Genomic DNA, 19,416 nt, shown 5'->3' with positions numbered 1-19,416 from the left:
TCAAAACAATTGACTTGAAACTCAGAAATTTCCAAGTTTTTTTTCTAGAAAATATCTGAGATCAATATTTCAAAATTTTTTTGGCAGAAATATACTTAAAAAAATTATAATAGGCATACTACAATGATGTAGAATTCTGATCCATTCTGATTTTAATCTCAGTCTCAAATTTATTTAAATTGTTTACGGACAAAATCTAGTAAATCTTCCCAAAAAAAATTGGGACTGGATTTCACCGGGGACAAAGTGCAGGTTCACAAAATATATAAAATAGAAAGATCATTACGTGATCATTTTCATGTGGTAATAATTGCCGTACACCTAAGAATGGCCTTTTAAAATCAGAATTCTGAGATAAAAAGCCAGAATTCTTTTTGTTTTTAGGCCCCAATGCTCTTCCGTAGGAGTCTGTGTCTAACACCAGCAGACATGAACCAGCTGCAGCTGCTGGCAGGAGGTTAGGCTCTGGTCTCAGGTGGAGCTTCTCTTTTCACTCTGATGATTCACGATGCAGGAAACTGGAAACAAAACAAAAATGTTCTGTGTTGTTGGGACTGGGACAGATGTTTCCAGCTGCAGACAAAAAACAGGTTTGTATCAAACGTTTGGGTCTGTGCTGCAGAGGAAGCTGCAGTTTGAGAGAGATCGTTCAGTCATCCATGGTCACATTCAGCTGATAAAACACATTTTAAAACTTTACAAAAGACAAACAAATAAGAAACCCACTATTAGGTCAAAATATTATAAATGACCACATGTAGGTTAAAGATGTGGATAAAACTGTTGATATAATTTCGGAAAAGCAAAATATTGGTTTGGGGTTTTAGGACAACAGAAAAATTTTAATTAAAGCTGAACAAACATGATGATGGGATCCTGAACTTAGCTTTTTTTTGTTTTTGAGTATGAGTAACTGAATCAGAACATTGAGTCGGTCCGGTGCTGAAAGACCCGTCAGTGGTCACCAAGAATGGACCAGAATCAGAGGAACCATTGTTTACTGAGGGAAACTAAACCAGTTGAGAACTGGGATGAGAACTGGACCCAGTTTGGTGGTGATGTCTGCACACTTCCTGAATGAGCTGAAAGTTTGAGTTCAAACCTGAATTTGATGGATTCATTTACTAACACAAAAAAATGAAAACCACAAACATCCTCACTTATAAAACCTTTGGTTTATTGAGCTGCTTACAAAAAAATAAATAACATTTAAAATAAACAAACAAAAAAAACCCCAACAAGTATTCAGGTGAGAGTTCGTTAGCTGTAATGTTTGGTCTCGTCTGATTGGTCAACGTTAAATAACGACTCACTGTAGGCAGAATCTGTCCAATCAGAAATCTAAGCTGCTCAGATATGAAGTCTTTTTGGTCGTGTGCTATGATTGGCTCAGAGACAACCTAAGGTCCTCCTCCCTCAAGCTGCGGTCCAATCGCTGCGTCTCAGACTCCAGGACTGCTGGGATTGGACGGCGTGAGACGGCGTCCAGCGAATTGTTCAGGTCCTGCCTCATCGAGAGCAGCCATTCGCTGTTTCTGGACGACTGCTCAATAAACTCCGCCTTCTGCTCCTGCTCCACCGCCAGCGAGATGCGGAGACGATTCACCTTGAATGTGCAGACATGATGACATCATCAGCATCCACCTGACCAATCAAAACATTAAAACTCTTCTTCTGTGGTGATCTCACCTGGTCCTCCAGCTCCCTCACGGTGCGGTCCACGTCAGCGGTGTTCTCAGATGACTGAACACACACCACCACACACACACCTGTTAATCACACGGAGTCGCAGCTGCTTACCTGAGAAGCCTCGTCACACAGACTCACCTGTCTCGCCTGAGTCCTGGAGCTGAGTGAAAGCTGCTGCTGGAGCCTCGATCGTTCCTCCTCCACCTGACAGACAAAAGGCCCACAAATTTACAAAAACCACAAAACACATCAAAGCAGGACTTTTAGTATCTGTGTTTGTGAAACTGTGGTTGGAAGTTTCCATCCACTCATCACAGACATGAACCGCCGCCCTCAAACGACAGGAAACTGGTCAGGAGCTACAGGAACAACATTCCAGCCTGCTGTGAGCTGCTCACCAGTCAGTCTCTTCAGGAAGTTGCAATCGCAACTATTAATGAAAATTCACTCATCACTGACTGCAACTTTTTAAAAAAGGTCCAGTAAAATCTGTAACTTTAGGCCTGGAGGGGGTGACAATTTCAACACCAGTTATTAATGTCTCCAAAAAATAAACAAAAAAAGGAAATATTGTGATGTCGAAATTAAACTTACTAAAAGACATTTAAAAAATATTAGAGTGGGTTTATATATGAACTGAAGCCTGTATGTATTAAATTAACTCCAGAATAAATGCACCCTTGTGCCTCAATTTCAGTTTACATTCCTAGAATGGAAAACCAAGAGCTCCATTAAGAGCCCAGGGTTAAAGTGCTAATGGTGGAGATGAGGGTGGGCACCTGTTTCAACGTGTCTTTGAGAACACTTCTGTCTTTCTTCAGCTTGTCTTTCAGGCTTTCCAGACGGGAATTCTTCTTGTCCATCCGTTTTTGGTTCAGCTCCAGTTCAGCCACCTGGTGCTGCAGGATCAACAGTCTGTCACTCTGAGGACACACATTTCTCTCAAGGTCAATCAGGACAGCCAGGTGTAAGCGTGTAACGACAGAGGTCACCTGCCCTTAACCCAACCAATCAGACGCTGCACTGACCTCCTCTGACTGAGGAACCGCCCCGGGGTTCTGCTCCTGTTGGTGCACTCTCTCCCTGTAGCCAATCATGGCTGACTCTGTCCGCTCCAGGGCCATTCGGACCCGGTCCCTGTCTGCCTCCAGCTGCTTGTTGCTCTGAGTCAGTATGTAGAGCTGATTCTTCTGCTCCTCTGTCAAGGCTTTGCACTTGTTCAGCTCGGTTTGGCTCTCTTGCACCTCCATTCTCGCTTTCTCTACCTCCATCTCCTTCTTTTCCACCCTGGACCTCCACTCTGTCTCCACCTCCTCCTGTTTCCTCCGCAGTATCTGGACTTCTGTATTGAGAGCATTCAGCTTCACCATCTGCTCTTTCTCCACCTCTTCCACTCGACTCTTCCACTTCTTCTCAGCCTCCTTCCTCCTCTTCTCTGCATTGTCCAGCTCCTCTAACATCTCACTTTTTCTCCTCTTCAGGCTCTTAACTTTGGCTCGCAGCTCCTCCAGCTCTCCTTGCTTATCCAGCTCCTCAATGGCCACCTTCTGACTCTCCTCTCTGATTCTGTCCATCTCCTTCTTCATCTCCATCAGGGCGGTCTTCAGACGTTCCCCCTCAGTGTGGCTCTCCTACGCGAGGAGTCAAAGAGATAAACAGGGTTTCTGCAGGTTTCACAAACTCAAATTTAAGATTTTTTAAGACCATTGTGAATGAAATGTAAGACTTGTACCTCTATAGAAATGTACGAACTTTGTCAATAAGTTTGCACTGAAAAAGATGGAAAAAGCTAGCTAGTTAGCTATGTAAAAAATACATAGACTATCTATTTAAATATTTGTGTTAAGGCATAATTTAAGACGTGATTAAAATAATAAGGCTAACTTACTTTTCAAAAATGAACTTAATCCATTTAAAGGTCTTCATTTTAGGTAAATAAATGTGAGACTTTTTAAGGATTCACAGACAGGTCAAACATGATGGCCTTAGACTGTCACCCTGTCCAGCAGGAGTCACTGTACCTTCAGGAGAACCTCCAGCTGGGACATCTCCTTCAGGGCCACCCTAAGCCCATCCTTCAGCTCCTGGTTCTGCTCCTCCTTCTCCTTCAACTCCTTCTGAGCTTGTTGCTGGCTCAGGCTCAGATTCCACATCTGAAACAGAAACCAGAGTATCACAAGCCTGGCAGGCCGCCTGGCTTGGCTTGGCTCCCACCAGGCTTAACGTTGCTTGTTGATTCATTTTAAATAGTTTTTTTTTTTAATACACCAGTAACAGTGGTGACAAAGATGGGTTTGTTGATACATTGAAAATAGCAGAAGCCGGGGCTGTGCACCTGTCCCAGGTGGCCGCCTTTCACTCAAACTGTGTGATTTGAAAGGTGATCTTGCAGAGCAGGTTCACCTCTACCGTCAAGGTAAGTATCAAGTACAAAAGCTCAACACAAATTGTGAACATAGTTGTGTTTTTAAAGGTTTGTGTTAAGTGTTCAGTGAGAATATGAGCGCATGTATCTTTGTGAATGAAGAATGATGTGTGGTGTGTGCATTTATGTTTCACATGCTCGCTCAATAAGTGCTTGGGTCTGTGTCTGCACTGCAACTTCATAAAGTTGATGTAAATGAACCACATCATTTACATCAACAGGCCTTTTTCATTCAGTGTTTTTTGTAAATACTGCATTGGTTTGGATAAATAACAACCAATCTCAACCAGTAAATCAAAATCCTGTATGCAGCAGCATACTAAAAAAAAGAAAATACTTCATACAAAAAAATACAGTGAATATTTTATCCTAAGAAAATTTTGTTAAGCATATAAATACTTATTACCCATTTTAGATTTTTTGTTACTTGTTTAAATGTGACCAAAGCTGGTCCGGTGTTGCACGGTGCCTTGAGCAGAACATGATTTAAAGCCCTTCTTCCTGTTAAGAAAATCACCACCACTAACACTTTCACTGCAGATTTGGTGGAATCTGGGACATGGAGGCATGTTTGAAAATGGGCTGCACAGTTGGTAGAGCTGTTGCCTTGCAGCAAGTAGGTCCTGGATCTTTCTGCATGGAGTTTGCATGTTCTCCCTGTGCATGGTGGGTTCTTTCCGGGTACTCCGGCTTCCTCCCACAGTCCAAAAACATGACTGTCAGGTTAAATGGTTTCTCTAAATTGCCCCTAGGTGTGAGTGTGTGTGTGTGGATGGTTGTCTGCCTCTGGGTTGCCCTGTGACAGACTGGCGACCTGTCCAGGGTGACCCCGCCTCTCGCCCGGAACGTTAGCTGGAGAGGCACCAGCACCTCCTGACCTCACTAAGGGACAAGGGTGTTAGACAATGGATGGATAGGTGAAAAATTGTGATGCGTTCAATAGTTTTTTGACGCGTCGTAGTTTTATAAGGTGAACCATTTTGGGACCTAAAGGTAAATACTGTAAAGTTGATTGATGTTCCGTTAAAGATCCACTTGCTGATTATTTAGTTGTGATTTAACTTGAGGGGAAAAAAAATTATTTAAATTGAATTTTTGTGTTTGCCTTTGTTAAGACTAAGTTGTATGTTGCGCATTATAATGTTTTTCAGTAACTCTACTGTAGTTATCTCGTCATATTTTAAAATTTCCTTTTAACTTTTATCATTTTTTTAACTTAAAAACATGGCGGACCGCCCAGCGCCCCGACCACCAGACTTAGCTAGAAACCCTGAATGGATTTCACCTCCTCAGCATCTCCTGCTCCTCCCTGGGTTGTTTGTGTACCTGACTCCGCAGGGAGCTCAGGCTCTCCTCCTTCACCTCCACGTTCTGCTGAACACCTCTCAATTCCTCCTGCGCCTCCTCCCTCCCCTGGCGCTCCTTCTTTGCTTCCTCTTTAAGATCCGAGACGTCTTCTCTACTTTTCTTCAGCTTCTCTTGCATCTCCAGCTTCTCCTGCTGCTCCTTCTGGAGCTCCTCTTTGAGCAGTGACACCTCCTCTTCACTCCTCCTGTGGGCCTCCTTTACAGTCCCCACCTCCATCTCTGTCCTTGTTAACTTCTCCTTCATCTGCTCCTTCTCTTTTTTCACCTCCTCAGTGAGCAGTTTTAATGCATCCTTGGTTGTCCTAACCTCTTCCTCCACCTCCTCCTTCCTCTTCATCAGTTCATCTCGGATTTTCTCCCCCTCCTGGAGTTCCTTCACCAGCTCCTCTTTGAGTTCAGACACCTCCTTCTCAAATATTCGGAGCTTCTCCTGCTTCTCCTCCTTTTCCTTCTGCTCTCTAATCACCTCCTCTCTGAGAATTGTCACCTCCTCCTCAAACGTCCTCAATTTCTCCTGATTTTCTCTTTGCTCCTTATTCATCTCGTCTCTTAGTGCAGACACCTCCCTTTTGCTACTTATCAGCTCCTCCAGTACCTCCTCCATCTGCCTCCTCTCTGCCTGCGCTATTTGGTTGATCATCAGCTCCTTTGACATCCACTCCTCCTCCCTCCTTCTAAGCTCCTCCCGCGCTGCTTCATGGGCCGCCTCCTGCTCTTTTTGCTTTCTTTGAATCTCCTCTCTGAAATTCTTATCAATCTCCTCCATCAGTCTCCTCTCCTCCTTTTCTCGTCTCCTCTCCCTCTGCATCTCCTCTCTGAGAGCGGCCATATCCTTTTCAAAGCTCCTCAGCTGCTCCTGCTTCTCCTCCTTTTCTCTTTCCTCCTTATACAGGTCTTCTCTCAGTTTAGACACCTCCCTTTTACTCTTAATCAGCTCCTCTTGGAGCTCCTTCATGTGCCTCTCCTCCTCCTGTGCCTTCATGATACTCATCAGCTCCTTTGACCTCCACTCCTCCTCTCTTGATCTCAGCTCCTCCTCCTTCTCTATTTGCTTTCTTTGGACCTCCTCTCTGAGCTCAGATAGCTCCTCTGTCTTCCTCTGCACCTCCTCTGTAAGACCTGTCACCTCCATCTCCTTACTCTGTAGCTCCACCAGCAGTCCTGCCTTCTCCTCCTCCAGCTCTATCAGTCTGGATCTCCTCCTCTCTGCCTCCAGATGAAGCTCTTTCTCAGCTAACAGTTGCTCCTTTTGCTCCTCTTTCACCTCCCTCAGTTCCTCCTCCAGTCTTCTCAGTTTCTCCTCTTTCATTCTTAGAACATTACTCTGTTCCTCCATTTCTTTTAGCTTCCCTTCTTGCTCCTTCGCCTCCTTCTCCTTTGCTTCCAGTCTGTCCTCTAACCTCCTCCTCTCCTCCCTCACTGTGTTCAGCACCTCCTTCTCTTTCTCCAGTTGCTGCACCACTTCCTTCACCTTCTCCTCATTCCTCCTGCTCTTCTCCTCCTCAATCCTTCTACACCTCTCCCCCTCTCTCACCTCCTCCTCCCTCTCCTCCAGTGTTGCCCTCAGCTGCTTCACCTCCTCTACTCTATCTTTAACAACTTTGTTGAGTTTTTTCTGCTCCTTTAAACTCATGTCTGCCTTCTCCTTCCACTCCCTCACCTCCTCCTCCTTCTCCTCCAGCGCTGCCTTCATCTGCTGCACCTCCTCTTGTCGCTCCTTGATGACCCTGTAGAGCTTTCTCTCGTCCTTGGAGCTCGCCTCTGCCTTCTCCTTCCACTCCTCCTCTCTCTCCTCTAGCGTGACCGTCAGCTCCTGCACCACCTCTTGTAGCTCCTTATTGATCTTCTGCAGCTTTTTCACCTCCTTATCACTGTGCTCTGCTGTCTGCTGCCACCTCCTCAGCTCCTCCTGCAGCCTCTCGCAGACCTCCTCCTTCTCTCTGACCTTCTTATTTGCTCCCTCTTTATTGGCCTGAGCCTCCTTCAGCTCCTTGATGTGGGAGGAGATCATTTTCTCTTTTTCTCCTTTCTCCTTCTCGAGGAGTGCCTGAGTTTCTATCAGCAGAGCCCCCAACTGCTCCTCCTGCACCTCTTTCTCTTTCAGTTTGTGACAGACCGCCTGCCGCTCCCATTCTCCTTCCTCCTTCTCCTTCTCAGTCTGCCTCAGGCTCTCCTTCAGCACCTCCACCTCCTCCTGTGTGGCCCTCAGCTGCTTCACCTCCTCTGCTCTCTCCTTAACTATCTTGTTGAGTTTTTTCTCCTCCTTCCCACTCAGCTCTGCCTTCTCCTTCCACTCCCTCACCTCCTCCTCCTTCTCCTCCAGTGCAGCCTTTAGCTGTTGCACCTCCTCTTGTTGCTCTTTCATGACCTTGTTGAGCTTTTTCTCCTCTTTCACCCTCACATTTCCCTTCTCCTTCCACTCCTCCTCTCTCTCCTCTAACACTCCTGTCAGCTTCTGCACCGCCTCTTGTAGCTCATTATTGATTTTCTGGAGCTTTTTCACCTCCTTATCACGGTGCTCTAATGTCTGCTCCCACATCCTGACCTCCTCCTGCAGCTGCTCACAGACCTCCTCCTTCTCTCTGACCCTCTTATTTGCTCCCTCTCTCTCAGCCTGAGCCTCCTGCAGCTCCTTGCCCAGGAAGGTTATCGTTTTCTCTTTTTCTCCTCTTTCTTGCTTCTCCTTTTCGAGGAGCGCCTGAGTCTCTGTCAGCAGAGCCTCCAGTTGCTCCTCCTGCGCCTCCTTCTGCTTCAGTTTGTGGCAGACTGCCTGCCGCTCCCGTTCTTCTTCTTCCTTCTGCTCCTCAGTCAGCCTCAGGCTCTCCTTCAACTCCTCCACCTCCTCCTCTCGGTCCCTGACGGCACTGATCTGTCGCTCCAGGCCGCGCTCCCTCTTCTCCACCTCCTCCTTCATCTCTTCATACTCCTCCTGAGCCACGTTCAGCCTCACCTTCAGGAGCTCCACCTGCCCTACTTTCTCTTTCAGCTGCTCCTCCAGCTCCTCCTTCTCCTCCTGCTGTTTCTCCCTCCGTCTCCTCTCCTCCCCCTGTAAAAAGGAGATTTCTTTTCTCAGCCTGCTGATTTCCTCATCCGCCACAGCTCTCTCTCTCTGCCTCTCCTCCTCCTCACTCCTCAGCTGACAGAGCTCTTCCTCCATTGTTTTCTTTTCTGTTTCCAGCTTCTCGATCCGTTCGCACAGAGCCTCCGTCTCTAAATCCCTCTGGTTCTCCTCCTCTCTCCTCTTCACCTCCTCCTCTTCTAGACTGACCTCTTTCCTCTTCGCTTGCTCCTCCAGTTTGTCCTTCTCTACCTCGACTCTCTGCAGTCTCTCCATCGTGAAGCTGATCTCAGTCTCTCCCTCTGCCACCTCCTCCCTCAGTTTCTCCACCTCTCTCTGCCTCTCCTCCACCTCCTTCATCAGTCCCTCGGCGCGCCTCCTCAGGGCCTCCATCTCTCCATCTCTCATGCCGAGCTCTTTGTTCAGAACTTCTCTATCTTTCTGCCACGACGACTCTTCCTCCTTCCTCTTGGCGTCTTCCTCCGTCCACCTGGTCTGCAGCTCCTTCACCTCCTCCGTCAGCCTCTCCATTTCTACATTCAACTCTCTCTTTTCCTCCAACATTCTTTCCCTTTTCTCCCTCTCATCTTCTCTTCTTGCCGTCTCTCGCTGCAGTTCTCCTCTCAGACACTCGATCTCACCTTCAGACAGACAGAAACATTAAATCACAACCAGACTTCTTTCCGTTTTCCTCTCTGAAACTTTCTAAATAAATCTACAGGAGGAGTTTCAATTTCTTTCTCTCTCACTTGAACAGATTCCGTACTTTTGATTTTCAGCAGATTGATTCGAAACAGATTCTTTATTCCAGAAGTCTTCAACGTTGGGGTCGTGACCCGAGTCAGCAAAATGCCATGAAGTTCCTAACAACCGGCACAGCTGGCCCCAATGTTGAAGACCTTTAACTGCTTTTTTTAATCCAGTTTCAGTTTTTGTTCCTGGCCGTTGATTAGACCTTTGACCTGTGACCTCTGACCCATGTGATGAACCAGCGACAGCAGTGCTCTCTCTGACTGACCCTGTAAGATGGCTTTGGCCTGCTGCAGCGTACAGATGTGTGTGTTCTGCTGACATCTGTCCACCTCAGACTGGGAGAGCTGCTGCTGCTGCAGGCGGAGCTTCAGGTGGAGGTTCACCGACACGGACCTGCAGGAGGAGCAGAGGAGCTGTGGTCAGACACTCCTGTTAGGAAGAGGAGGAGGAGGAGGCTGACGTCAGGTGTGTTCACTACCTCAGCTCCTGTAACTCCTCTTCCAGCTGCTCCTTGTATCTCCTCTGAACTTCCTGTTCCTCCTGCAGCTTCTTGCTTTCTCTCAGCAGCTCCTCCTTCTGTCTCTCCGTCTGATTCAGCTGCTCCTCGGTCTTCCACAGCTGTTCCTGCAGCTCCTTTAGCACCTTACGTACCAGGGTGTGCTGGGAGGATAACTGAGGAGCACAGAGGAGGCGTCAAACACGATGCAGGTCAACATGAGTCACATCAGCGTGGGGCTTTGAGACATGGCTTAAAAATAAAATCTGATTCAATTTTCTCATTTTAATCGATATTTATTTTTCTCACTTTCTCTTCTGAAAAAAAAAAAAAATACAAATACGCGAAAATATTTTCAGAAAGTGGATGTTGTTTTAAAAGATGTTTTGAGTTGCCTGACAGCATATTAGGGCCAGGATGAGAGGATTTTAGTTTAATTATGAAAATTTAATAATTTTACTAGCAAATAAAGACACAGTTTTACCTGAATAAACATCTTAAAATTACAAGAAAAAAGCTGTTTTAATAAGAAAAAAAGTTAACATTGCGACCACCTCAACCTGTGTGGTTCTGTCTTATAAAAACATACAAGGTTGTTTCAAAATCTTCCTAATGATAATCAATTGTTATAAAGTGTTAATTAAGTATTTTTAAGTATAATGGCAAAAGATGCTCAACATTCTTCCTTTATTTTTCTGTCATAATTCTCATAAGATTACTACTTTTTTTCTCCAAATATTACAATTTAATTCTTGTGATTAAAACAATCTTAGCCTGAAACTCATATTGTGTTGTAGAGTTGACCTGAGTTCAAACTCCAAATAAATACAAGTGTAAAATATGCATGTCAAACAAGATGAAATCACTCTGAACTATGGAAACCCAAGGAGTGAATTGGTGAAAAAAATCCCAAAATTTCAAAAGTTAAATCTACCAAACTAAGAATAGAATGAAATTGATTTAATGGATGACTCTCCAGCCCTACATCAGCCTGGTTTCCTGTTTACCTCGTCCAGCTGCTGATCTGTGGTCTTCTTCTCCTCCTCCAGGGAGGCCAGCTCCTTCTCCTTCTCCTCCAAGTTTCTCTCCAGGTGTGAGCGTCGCTCCTTCAGCTGATGGATGACGTCAGCGTCCGTCTCCGACTGAACTCTGAAGAGATTTGATTTGTCGGACCAAAACACTAAGAGTGGAGGTTCATCTCCAGGACTTGAGACTCACCTCAGGAGGCTGCACTCACTCCTCACACTTTTAATGTCTCTCTGCAGACCGCTGACCTCTGACCTCAGAGTCTGCAGCTTTGACTGGGTGTCTGACAGCTCTGTCTCCAGCTGAAACAAACATGACCGGAGAGATGTGATGAAGCTATGGGAAGCTGCCCTGGAGCCTCTGAGCCAGGCAGCAGAGAGTTTTACCTTCAGCAGCTGCATGTTCAGATCTCGTTTGTCTGTGGCCAGAGACGAGTTCAGAGCCGACATTTTCTCCAGGGCGTCCCGCGTCTCCTGCACCTCCCGTTTCAGCAACGTCTCTGAGGAGGAGAGGTGCAGCACGGACTCCCTGCACTGAGCAGAGAGCGCCAGCAGGGGGCGACAGAGAGCGGCACCACCAGTAAACACAGGGTTAAAATGAACAGCTGACTTCCACTGAACACTCAGAGACATTCAAACCTTCTGCAGGGCTTCTCTGGCATCAGCACCTTCTTCTTCTGCTCTCTGCCTGTCCAGCTGCTCCCTCTCCAGCATCACCTGCAGGTTGACCAGCAGCTATTCGTTTCTATCCTGCAGATGTGAGTTATCTGGGTAATAAAACTGGAAGCAGAGTTTCTACCTTCAGGCTGTGGATCTCAATCCGCTGCTGAGTTTCTCTCTCTGACAGCTGGACATTCTCCAGAAGCTCCGCCTCCACCCTGCAGCAAAGAGAGCAGCTGTAAAACCAGAAAGGACAGCAGAACAAGGGTTGGGGCATAAACCAATTTTAATAATTAAACCAAAATTTTAGTATTTGAAGATTGGAACCGTTTTCACAGATGCACTCCTTGGGTCTCTGTAGTTCAGAGTGATGTCAGCAAACTCAGGGTGGCCATCTTGTTTGACAAGTGTGTTTTACAGTTTCTATTTATGACCTCTACGACGAAGTATAAGGATCAGGCTAATTCTCTTAATTACGAGAATAAAGTCATAATATTACAAGAATACAATTGAAATATTAGGAGAATTAAGTACAAACCGGATTCCAAAAAAGGTGGGACACTAAACAAATTGTGAATAAAAACTGAATGCAATAGATGGCAGATCAAAAGTTTAATCTGAGTAAATGAAACATTTTAAAGGAAAAATATGTTGATTCAAAATTTCACAGTGTCTAAAAATCCCAAAAAGTTGGGACAAGTAGCAATCAGTGGCTGGAAAAAGGAAACTGAACATATAACAGCTGGAAGACCAATTAACACTAATTAGGTCAATTGACAACATGATTGGGAATAAAAAGAGCTTCTTAGAGGGTCAGTGTCTCTCTGACATTCCTATTTCTAAACTTGAGAAACTGGTCTCTCTGTCCCCAGACGTCTGAGTGTTGTAAGAAGAAGGGCAGATGCCACACAGTGGTAAAAATGGCCTTGTCCAACTTTTTTGGGATTTGTTCACGTCATGAAATTTTGAAACAACATATTTTTGTTCTATTGTGAATAAAATATTAGATGTTTGCACCTCCACATCATTGCATTCAGTTATTATTCACAATTTGTTTAGTGTCCCAACTTTGTTGGAATCTGGTTTGTAGTAATTTTATGAGGAAGAAAATAAATAGTTAATTATCCAAACTTTCTCATTAAAGTCTTGCTAATATTCTGACAGGTTTTGTCATTCAACTCACAGAAGAAATTATTTAAATAAAAGACACTTTTTGAAAATGTTTCCTGTGACTTGTAATTTCATTTTTACAAAAGAAAGCAAGTCGAGAATTTTTTTTAAATTAAAATCAGATTTGGTTATAAAAAAACTGGAGACTTTATTTTTATGCCATATCACATTACATTAGCATCAGACAGGCTCACAGTTCCTACCTTTTTTGGATTGTTTTGTTTTTTTCTTATATGCTTCTGAGTAAAAGCAGGTCAATAATTGTGCTCCTACTTCCTCCAACAGTAAGAGCAACAGAAAAACTTAATTAATAAAAGGGAATATTTTTTACATGTAATATTTTTTGAGAAAATATCTGTTAAAATTACATCATAACAGAACCAGTTAAAAGCAGGATAAATAACAGAATATCATAATATCACACATGTCTCAGTAGAACCTGTTGCTACCGTTTGTATCTTTCTGCCTCCAGCTGTCGGGTTCTTTCCTCCAATCTGTCTCTCTCTCTCCTCAGTCTGTCGATCTCCCTCTTCATCTCCTCCTCTTTCATCTGCACCTCCTCCACCTGCAGACGCAGGGAGGTGGATGCCTCCTTCTCCCTGCCACAGAAACACAAATTTGATCAAACGGCTCCCTAAACTAAAAAGCGATAATAAATTAAACTGAGTTCATCCTGGGGAACTGATGATCCAGAATCTCAGAAAAGATAATCTCCTTCACTGAGGGAAGTGAAAGAAAGATTACGTGACGACTAATGAGACTGGTCAAAGTTAAATCAAAAACAGAAGCAACCAGCAGGGGGCAGCAGCTCGGTCACCTGCTCAGAGAGTCCAGTGTGTGTTTCAGTTCTTGCTGTGTGTTCCCAGTTTTCATGTCCAGCTGCTGTTTTTCTTCCTCCAGCTGTTTCAGGCGGAGCTTCAGAGACGTTTGCTCCTCGCTGAACCGCCGCAGACTTAGCTCCGCCCCCTAACACACAGACACACACAGACTGAGTCCTTGTCCACACTTAGCTGGGCCTTTATCTTGGTCTACTGGTCGAAGTGTGAATCGTGGAATGTAAATGGTGTGTTTTGGGCTTTGACCCTGTTTCAGTCACCAACCTGCAGCTCCTCGTGTTTCCACTGCAGCGTGCTCTCAGTCTGAGACAGAACCGACAGCAGGGAGGACGGATCCAGACTGAGGACGCTGTCCGTGGAGATGCTCGGCGTCTGGTTGCTGATCCTGCTCAGGGACCGGAACTGAAGACAAAACGTCCAGATGAACTGACGGGCCAGGAAGAAACAGAATCTGATTGGAGGAGAGGCTCACCATGCTGATGACAGCCTGACCGACCGAATGCAGCGTCCTGTCTGATTCCCTCAGCCGCTCCACCTCTGCCTCCGATGCTTCCCTCGCTCTGTCTGCCGTCTGCAGGGAGCGACTGAGTTCCTCGATCCTAACACACACAGATGGAGGGAGGTAAAGACCTGAGCCTCTCACACAACCTCCATACCCAACATGTCTTTTACCTTTGCTCCAGCTGGAACACCTCCACTTCACAGTGGAGCTTCAACTCCAGTGGCTTCTCCTCCTCATCCTCCTCCTCCTCTACTAAGGTGAATATCCCCAGGGGGAAAGGGGAGCGGGAACAAAGAGGAGAGCCTGAGACATCTGGAGGAGGGTGGATGAGAGTGGAGGATAGAGGAGGAGATGAGTATGATGGAGGAGGAAGGTGAGAGGAGGCGGGTTTGATCTGAGGGGCACTGAGCCTCAGTGAGGAGCAGAAGGAGTCACAGCTGCAGAGGAGAGACGAGGAGAGTCTGGAAAACTCCGCCCTGAGCTGCCACAGATCCCTGCAGGAAAACGTCCACAAGAAGAGGCTGAAACACCAAACTGACCTCTGACCTCAGGGTTCGCACACTTCTCCCATAGTAAAAGTCAAGCACTTTCCAAGCAGTTTCATGGTTAGTTTTCAAACTTTTCCATGACCACACTTTGGTTTCAATTCACTATTATATGACATAACTTATAGATGTGCAGAAAAAAAATTCATTCTCTAGAGAATTGTAAATCCTCGTCTGTTAATTCTGAATCAATTTAAAATGATCAAAATTTGATTTTAGTCAGCATGAGACTGATGGAATTTGATACAGTATGGAGCCTTATAAAGTTGTTTTAAATAAATGTTTAACTTGTTTACAGTGTCTGCTCTTCCTGTGAGTTACATCATTTAAACGGAATCTTTGGACTGTTTGAATAGAAACATTGATTTCTGAATTAAAAATTGTTTCAGAATCAAATCATGACCCTAAAAGTCTGAATGGAATTGCAAAACACTGAAAGATTTGGATCTTTAATTGTTTATTGTTGTAAATAAAAATGTCTTGTGATGATAACATCCTATAGCAGGGACAGGGTAAACTAAATACAACATTTTAAGTCTCACATAAAATTATTTTTGTACTTCTAACTGACCTAAAACAAGAAAGTCTGATATGACTTTTTTTTTTAATTTTTTTTAAGAAAATATATGGTTTCAGCTGTAAATTATGTTTACAATAAAAATGTAGGCTTTTAATAAAAGGGTAAATTGGACTTTATTACAAAACTGAGCAGGTTGCATATCAAGAACCTTCCAAGCCTTGAAAACACTTAATTGAAATTCAAGCATTTTCAAGGGTTTAAAGCAGCCATGTTGCTTTAACTGTAGGAAGTGAAACCATGATGATGTCAGAGGTCACATGACTGAACTGACCTGTCAGCAGCTGTTCTCAGCTTGTGACAGTGTCGCCTCAGATCAAGTACAGATTTCCAGAGTGACAGCAGCCGGGCCTGCTGCTGACTCATGTGACCCCACCGACACTAAACACACAGAAACACACACGTACACACACACACACACACAACCTGTTGGTTCGATTTGTTCTGATTTGAACATCAAAGTTTATATCCAACGATCCTCAAACCTCTTTCTCTCTCTGACAGTCGGCCTCTTTCTGCTCCACCTCCTGCACGGCTCTCGTCCAATCAGCAGTCAGCTTCCTGAGGTCTTCTGCCAGCTCCCCGTTGGTCTGCTCTGATTGGCTGAGCTGGTGGCGAAGGAGAGCGTTGGTGTCAGCCAGACTGGCAGACCTGAGGGGGGAAGAGATCATGAGCTTTGTGATTGACTCCGACCGCCTGGAACACGCACATACACACACACACACACACGCACACGCACACACGCGTGCGTGCGCACACACACACACACACGCACACGCACACACACACACACACACACACACACACACACACACACACACACACACACACACACACACACACACACACACACACACACAAATGCCTACCTCTGCTGTTCCTCCTCCAGACTGATGAGGGCGCTCTCCAGAGACTGGCTGTGCTCATCTCTGATTCTCCGCTGTAAAACAGAATGACATCTGAGCGTCTGTGGTTCTGCTGTATCTAGGAGGTTCTGTGGTACCGCTGAGGTCCTGGACTGACCTCAGAGATCAGAACCCTGGAGTGATTTTCCTGCATATGCTGATCCAGACGGTGACACCGCTCCTTGTACTCGATCACCTACAGAAAAACAGACGAATCTTGAACATTATCTCCATTTTCATTCAGTGTGGGTGGAGTCAAGGTCCACTGTTCAGTCCCTCCAAGATGTTGTGATGTTTTTTTGTGCTTGCTTTGGCCTAAAATTGCAGATTTCACAGCACGTTTTCAAAAAGTTGCACGTTTTTTAAGCTTTATTTTTCCTGAAATTGCAACATGTTGCAAATCTTCCTTTTCCTTCTGTTTTCTAGTCAACTTATTATCCCTCTGTACCTGAGAAGAACCAGCAGCTGGTCGCTGGTCTAATGTCTCCTCCCTGACTCTTTGCTCTTTCTATTGAGACAATAAAAGATTATTTCTAAATATGTGTACCAGTGGGCACAACTTCTGTAAAATTAAAGATGATTTGGTTTATTCTTAGCATTACCCAACTAGCTAGCACCATAACCTAAGTTAGAACATTAGTATTCTTGTTCACAAGCCAAGTATAATATATTGGCATGGATTAACCACCCTCACTCATTTTACATGGTTTGTTTGAAGGAAAACTCTGTATAAATATAGACATACAGAACATCTCAAAATGGCTTTGTAGAAACTAAAAATAAAAATAAAAAAAGGTAAATGTTGCAGGTAGCGTCACAAGTTTTCATCTTGCAGGTTCGGCTTTCAAGAGTGATTGTGGAACATGGAGTTAAATTGAAAAGAGGCTACAGGGATTGGTCAGAATACACATACACCCACAGGTGATTGGTCAGATTTGCTGTAAATTTGCGATGATTGGTGAAAATTGCAAGTCAGCGCAAAATTTGCGAATGATGACTGAATTTGCATTAATAGTTGCGATCGCAACATCATGTCTTCCTGGAGGGACTGAATGTTTGACTTGAGATGCAGAATGAGCTGTTTCTGCTCCACAGCGCCCCCTATGGCCTCACCTTGTTCTGCAGACGGTGGATCAGCAGCGCCTGTCTGGCCTCCCTCTCCCTCCCCTCCTTCAACTTCTTTTTCCACCTCCTCTGTTCCTCATCAAGCAGGGACATTGAAGGATTCAGAGTCTGACAAAGCTGGGGAGAGAAACATTTTGAGAACGATTATCTCCTGCTGATCACCTGAGCCCCACCGGGTGATCAGCCCCCTCACCCTGTCCGTCAGAGCTTTGCTCCTGGACTCCAGCTCCTCCTTCTCAGCTCGGCTCTCCGCCAGATCCTCCTGCAGTCGACACACCTCCACCTCCAGCTCCGCCTTCTGCTGCTGCCAGCCATTCAGCAGCTTTGACTCCATGCTTGGAAAGAGAATAGGGTTCATCGTCTGTGTTCAGCTGTAACTTTGTTTCCATGGGTTTAAATGGGTTAGCTCCCTCACCCCCCCTTGTCTTCGGGACCTTTTAAATTTCCAGTCTGTGTCCAGGACTTTACGATCAAATAATCAGTTATTACTGACAGTTCCTCAGACTCGACTTAAGAGGAAAGGAGATTGAGCTTTTTCTGTTGCTGCTCCTGTTTTATTGAATAACTTACCTTTCCAGATTAGATCTGCCCACAGCCTGGATCATTTTAAATCGCTTCTTAAAACTCATTTTTACTCTTTGGCATTTAATTGATGTATTGTTTTTACTCTGTTTTGTGATTTGTGTTGTCGTTCTTGTACAGCACTTTGGTGCAGTTTTATACCTGTTTTAAAGTGCTATATAAATAAATTTGACATTGACATTATAACTTCAGTATTAACTTTAACAGAGCCACACAACATATTAAAGTCTATCAGTCTGACTACAGAGGACTGAAACAATTAACTGGATTAATTGCAGTGAATTGATTATTCAAATAATGGTAAACTAATTTAGTTAACTGTAGAATACAAACTCAGAAATAGATCATTTACTGAACAAACTGCACACTCAGAGCAGTAATTAAACCAAAACTGTACTATATATATATATATATAACAACAACAACCAATTATCACATATATAAGTATAAGCTATAGTTTTAGTTTCACCTGGTTCAAAATATGTAAAAAAAAAAAATCTCCTAATAAGCACTTTTTCTATCCAATTAACTGATTAATCCAAAAACTAATCCTCAGATCAGCTCTACACTGCACTGATGCAGAAAGGCTGAGCTCTACACATGTTGATGTTACAAGTTTCTATTTGATACAAATTATCAAGCATAAACTAAAGGAATGCTTTGTTGTTTAATTTTAGGCAATAAAATTTTTACTTTTTACTTAAAAAAGGAATTGAATTATCTGTTTCTTTGCATCTTCTGATGTATTTCTAATATTGTATAAAATGCTTAAATTCAACTCTGCAGAACATGCTAATTTTGTTAATCATCAGAATTGATACATCAACCAAAAACTAAAACAATCATCAGTTGCAGATCTACAGGGGACTAAAATAGTAAAGGAATGTTTAACTTATGAGCTAAAATCATTTCGTCTTTACACCGACTGCTCCGTTAAAGCATCATCGAGTCATCTCAGCTTCTAATACCTCAACCCTTTAGCATACTAATGCAGTAATTTATGCAAAACGAGCCCTGACCAAGTATTGAGTATATATGCTGTAAAGTTCATGGACAATCCCTTTTAACTGGTTGTGCAATAGTCTAATTTTCTGAGTGCATTTCAGGCTTTCCATCAGTTGTAAACTAAAAACATAAAAACTCACAGATATGCAACACTTTACATGAATGAATCTATATAAAATACAAATTTGTTATTTGCTGTCCTGCTAGTGTTGACTCGGTTCTGTTCGGCTCTATTCGGCTGTAATCGCTTTGAGTTTTTAATCTGTAAACTGCTGACGCTCCAACAGTTATGTCCGAATCAGAACCGGATTAACAATGGTCTTAACTGCTTAACCACCCAAACATCAGTGCCCGAACAGAACCAAACCCCAACAGACAAGCGGGACTGTAGAAGCCAAACCCGAACCAAACAGATCCGTTAGCCGCCTAGCATGCAAACACCGGAACCACCGACTGACCAAAGTTTCTACCTGAACTAACCCCGTGAAGTTCTGGTACAATCCGTCACCGGGACAATGGCTTGCGGTTAATTTAGTTTTTTCGGTTTAACGGGAAGAAATTCTCACTTTCAAACCGGGAGCCTTACCTTTTTACCCGGACACCGAAGCTAAACAACCGCCCGTAGTTTCCATAGCGACGCCTCCTGACCGGAGGAGTAACGGTAACAACCTAACGGTTTACCGCTGGAAACATGGA

General features: G+C 44.2%; 1 protein-coding gene across 5 annotated transcripts; it reads right to left on the bottom strand.

Moving 5' to 3' along the window:
* Positions 1-1,155: 1,155 nt before the first annotated feature.
* Positions 1,156-19,402, bottom strand: LOC103153904 (trichohyalin). 5 transcript variants are annotated; one of them, XM_016662289.1, is made up of 27 exons: positions 19,191-19,300; positions 17,327-17,468; positions 17,122-17,250; positions 16,127-16,204; positions 15,973-16,043; positions 15,589-15,754; positions 15,378-15,484; positions 14,152-14,475; positions 13,952-14,078; positions 13,744-13,881; positions 13,461-13,609; positions 13,093-13,242; positions 11,613-11,691; positions 11,453-11,530; positions 11,201-11,347; positions 11,007-11,116; positions 10,796-10,937; positions 9,771-9,964; positions 9,558-9,685; positions 6,244-9,180; positions 5,441-6,201; positions 3,711-3,842; positions 2,718-3,320; positions 2,469-2,612; positions 1,828-1,893; positions 1,690-1,743; positions 1,156-1,606 (listed from the first exon to the last, which is right to left on the bottom strand). In XM_016662289.1, exons 2-27 carry the CDS (start codon positions 17,465-17,467, stop codon positions 1,379-1,381), a joined length of 7,383 nt encoding a protein of 2,460 aa, XP_016517775.1. In that variant the 5' UTR covers position 17,468; positions 19,191-19,300; the 3' UTR covers positions 1,156-1,378. The 5 variants fall into 5 exon arrangements, with proteins under 5 accessions (XP_016517775.1, XP_007575053.1, XP_007575054.1 ...); XM_007574991.2 differs by lacking the exon at positions 19,191-19,300 and adding an exon at positions 19,307-19,402 and having other exon boundaries at positions 5,441-9,180; XM_007574992.2 differs by having other exon boundaries at positions 5,441-9,180.
* Positions 19,403-19,416: the final 14 nt, after the last annotated feature.

The sequence above is a fragment of the Poecilia formosa genome, unplaced genomic scaffold (genome assembly GCF_000485575.1).
Source record: "Poecilia formosa unplaced genomic scaffold, Poecilia_formosa-5.1.2 Scaffold367, whole genome shotgun sequence".
Classification (NCBI taxonomy): Eukaryota; Metazoa; Chordata; class Actinopteri; order Cyprinodontiformes; family Poeciliidae; genus Poecilia; species Poecilia formosa.
The sequence above is the reverse complement of the archived record's forward strand: the minus strand, read 5'-3'. Positions and strand labels throughout refer to the sequence as shown.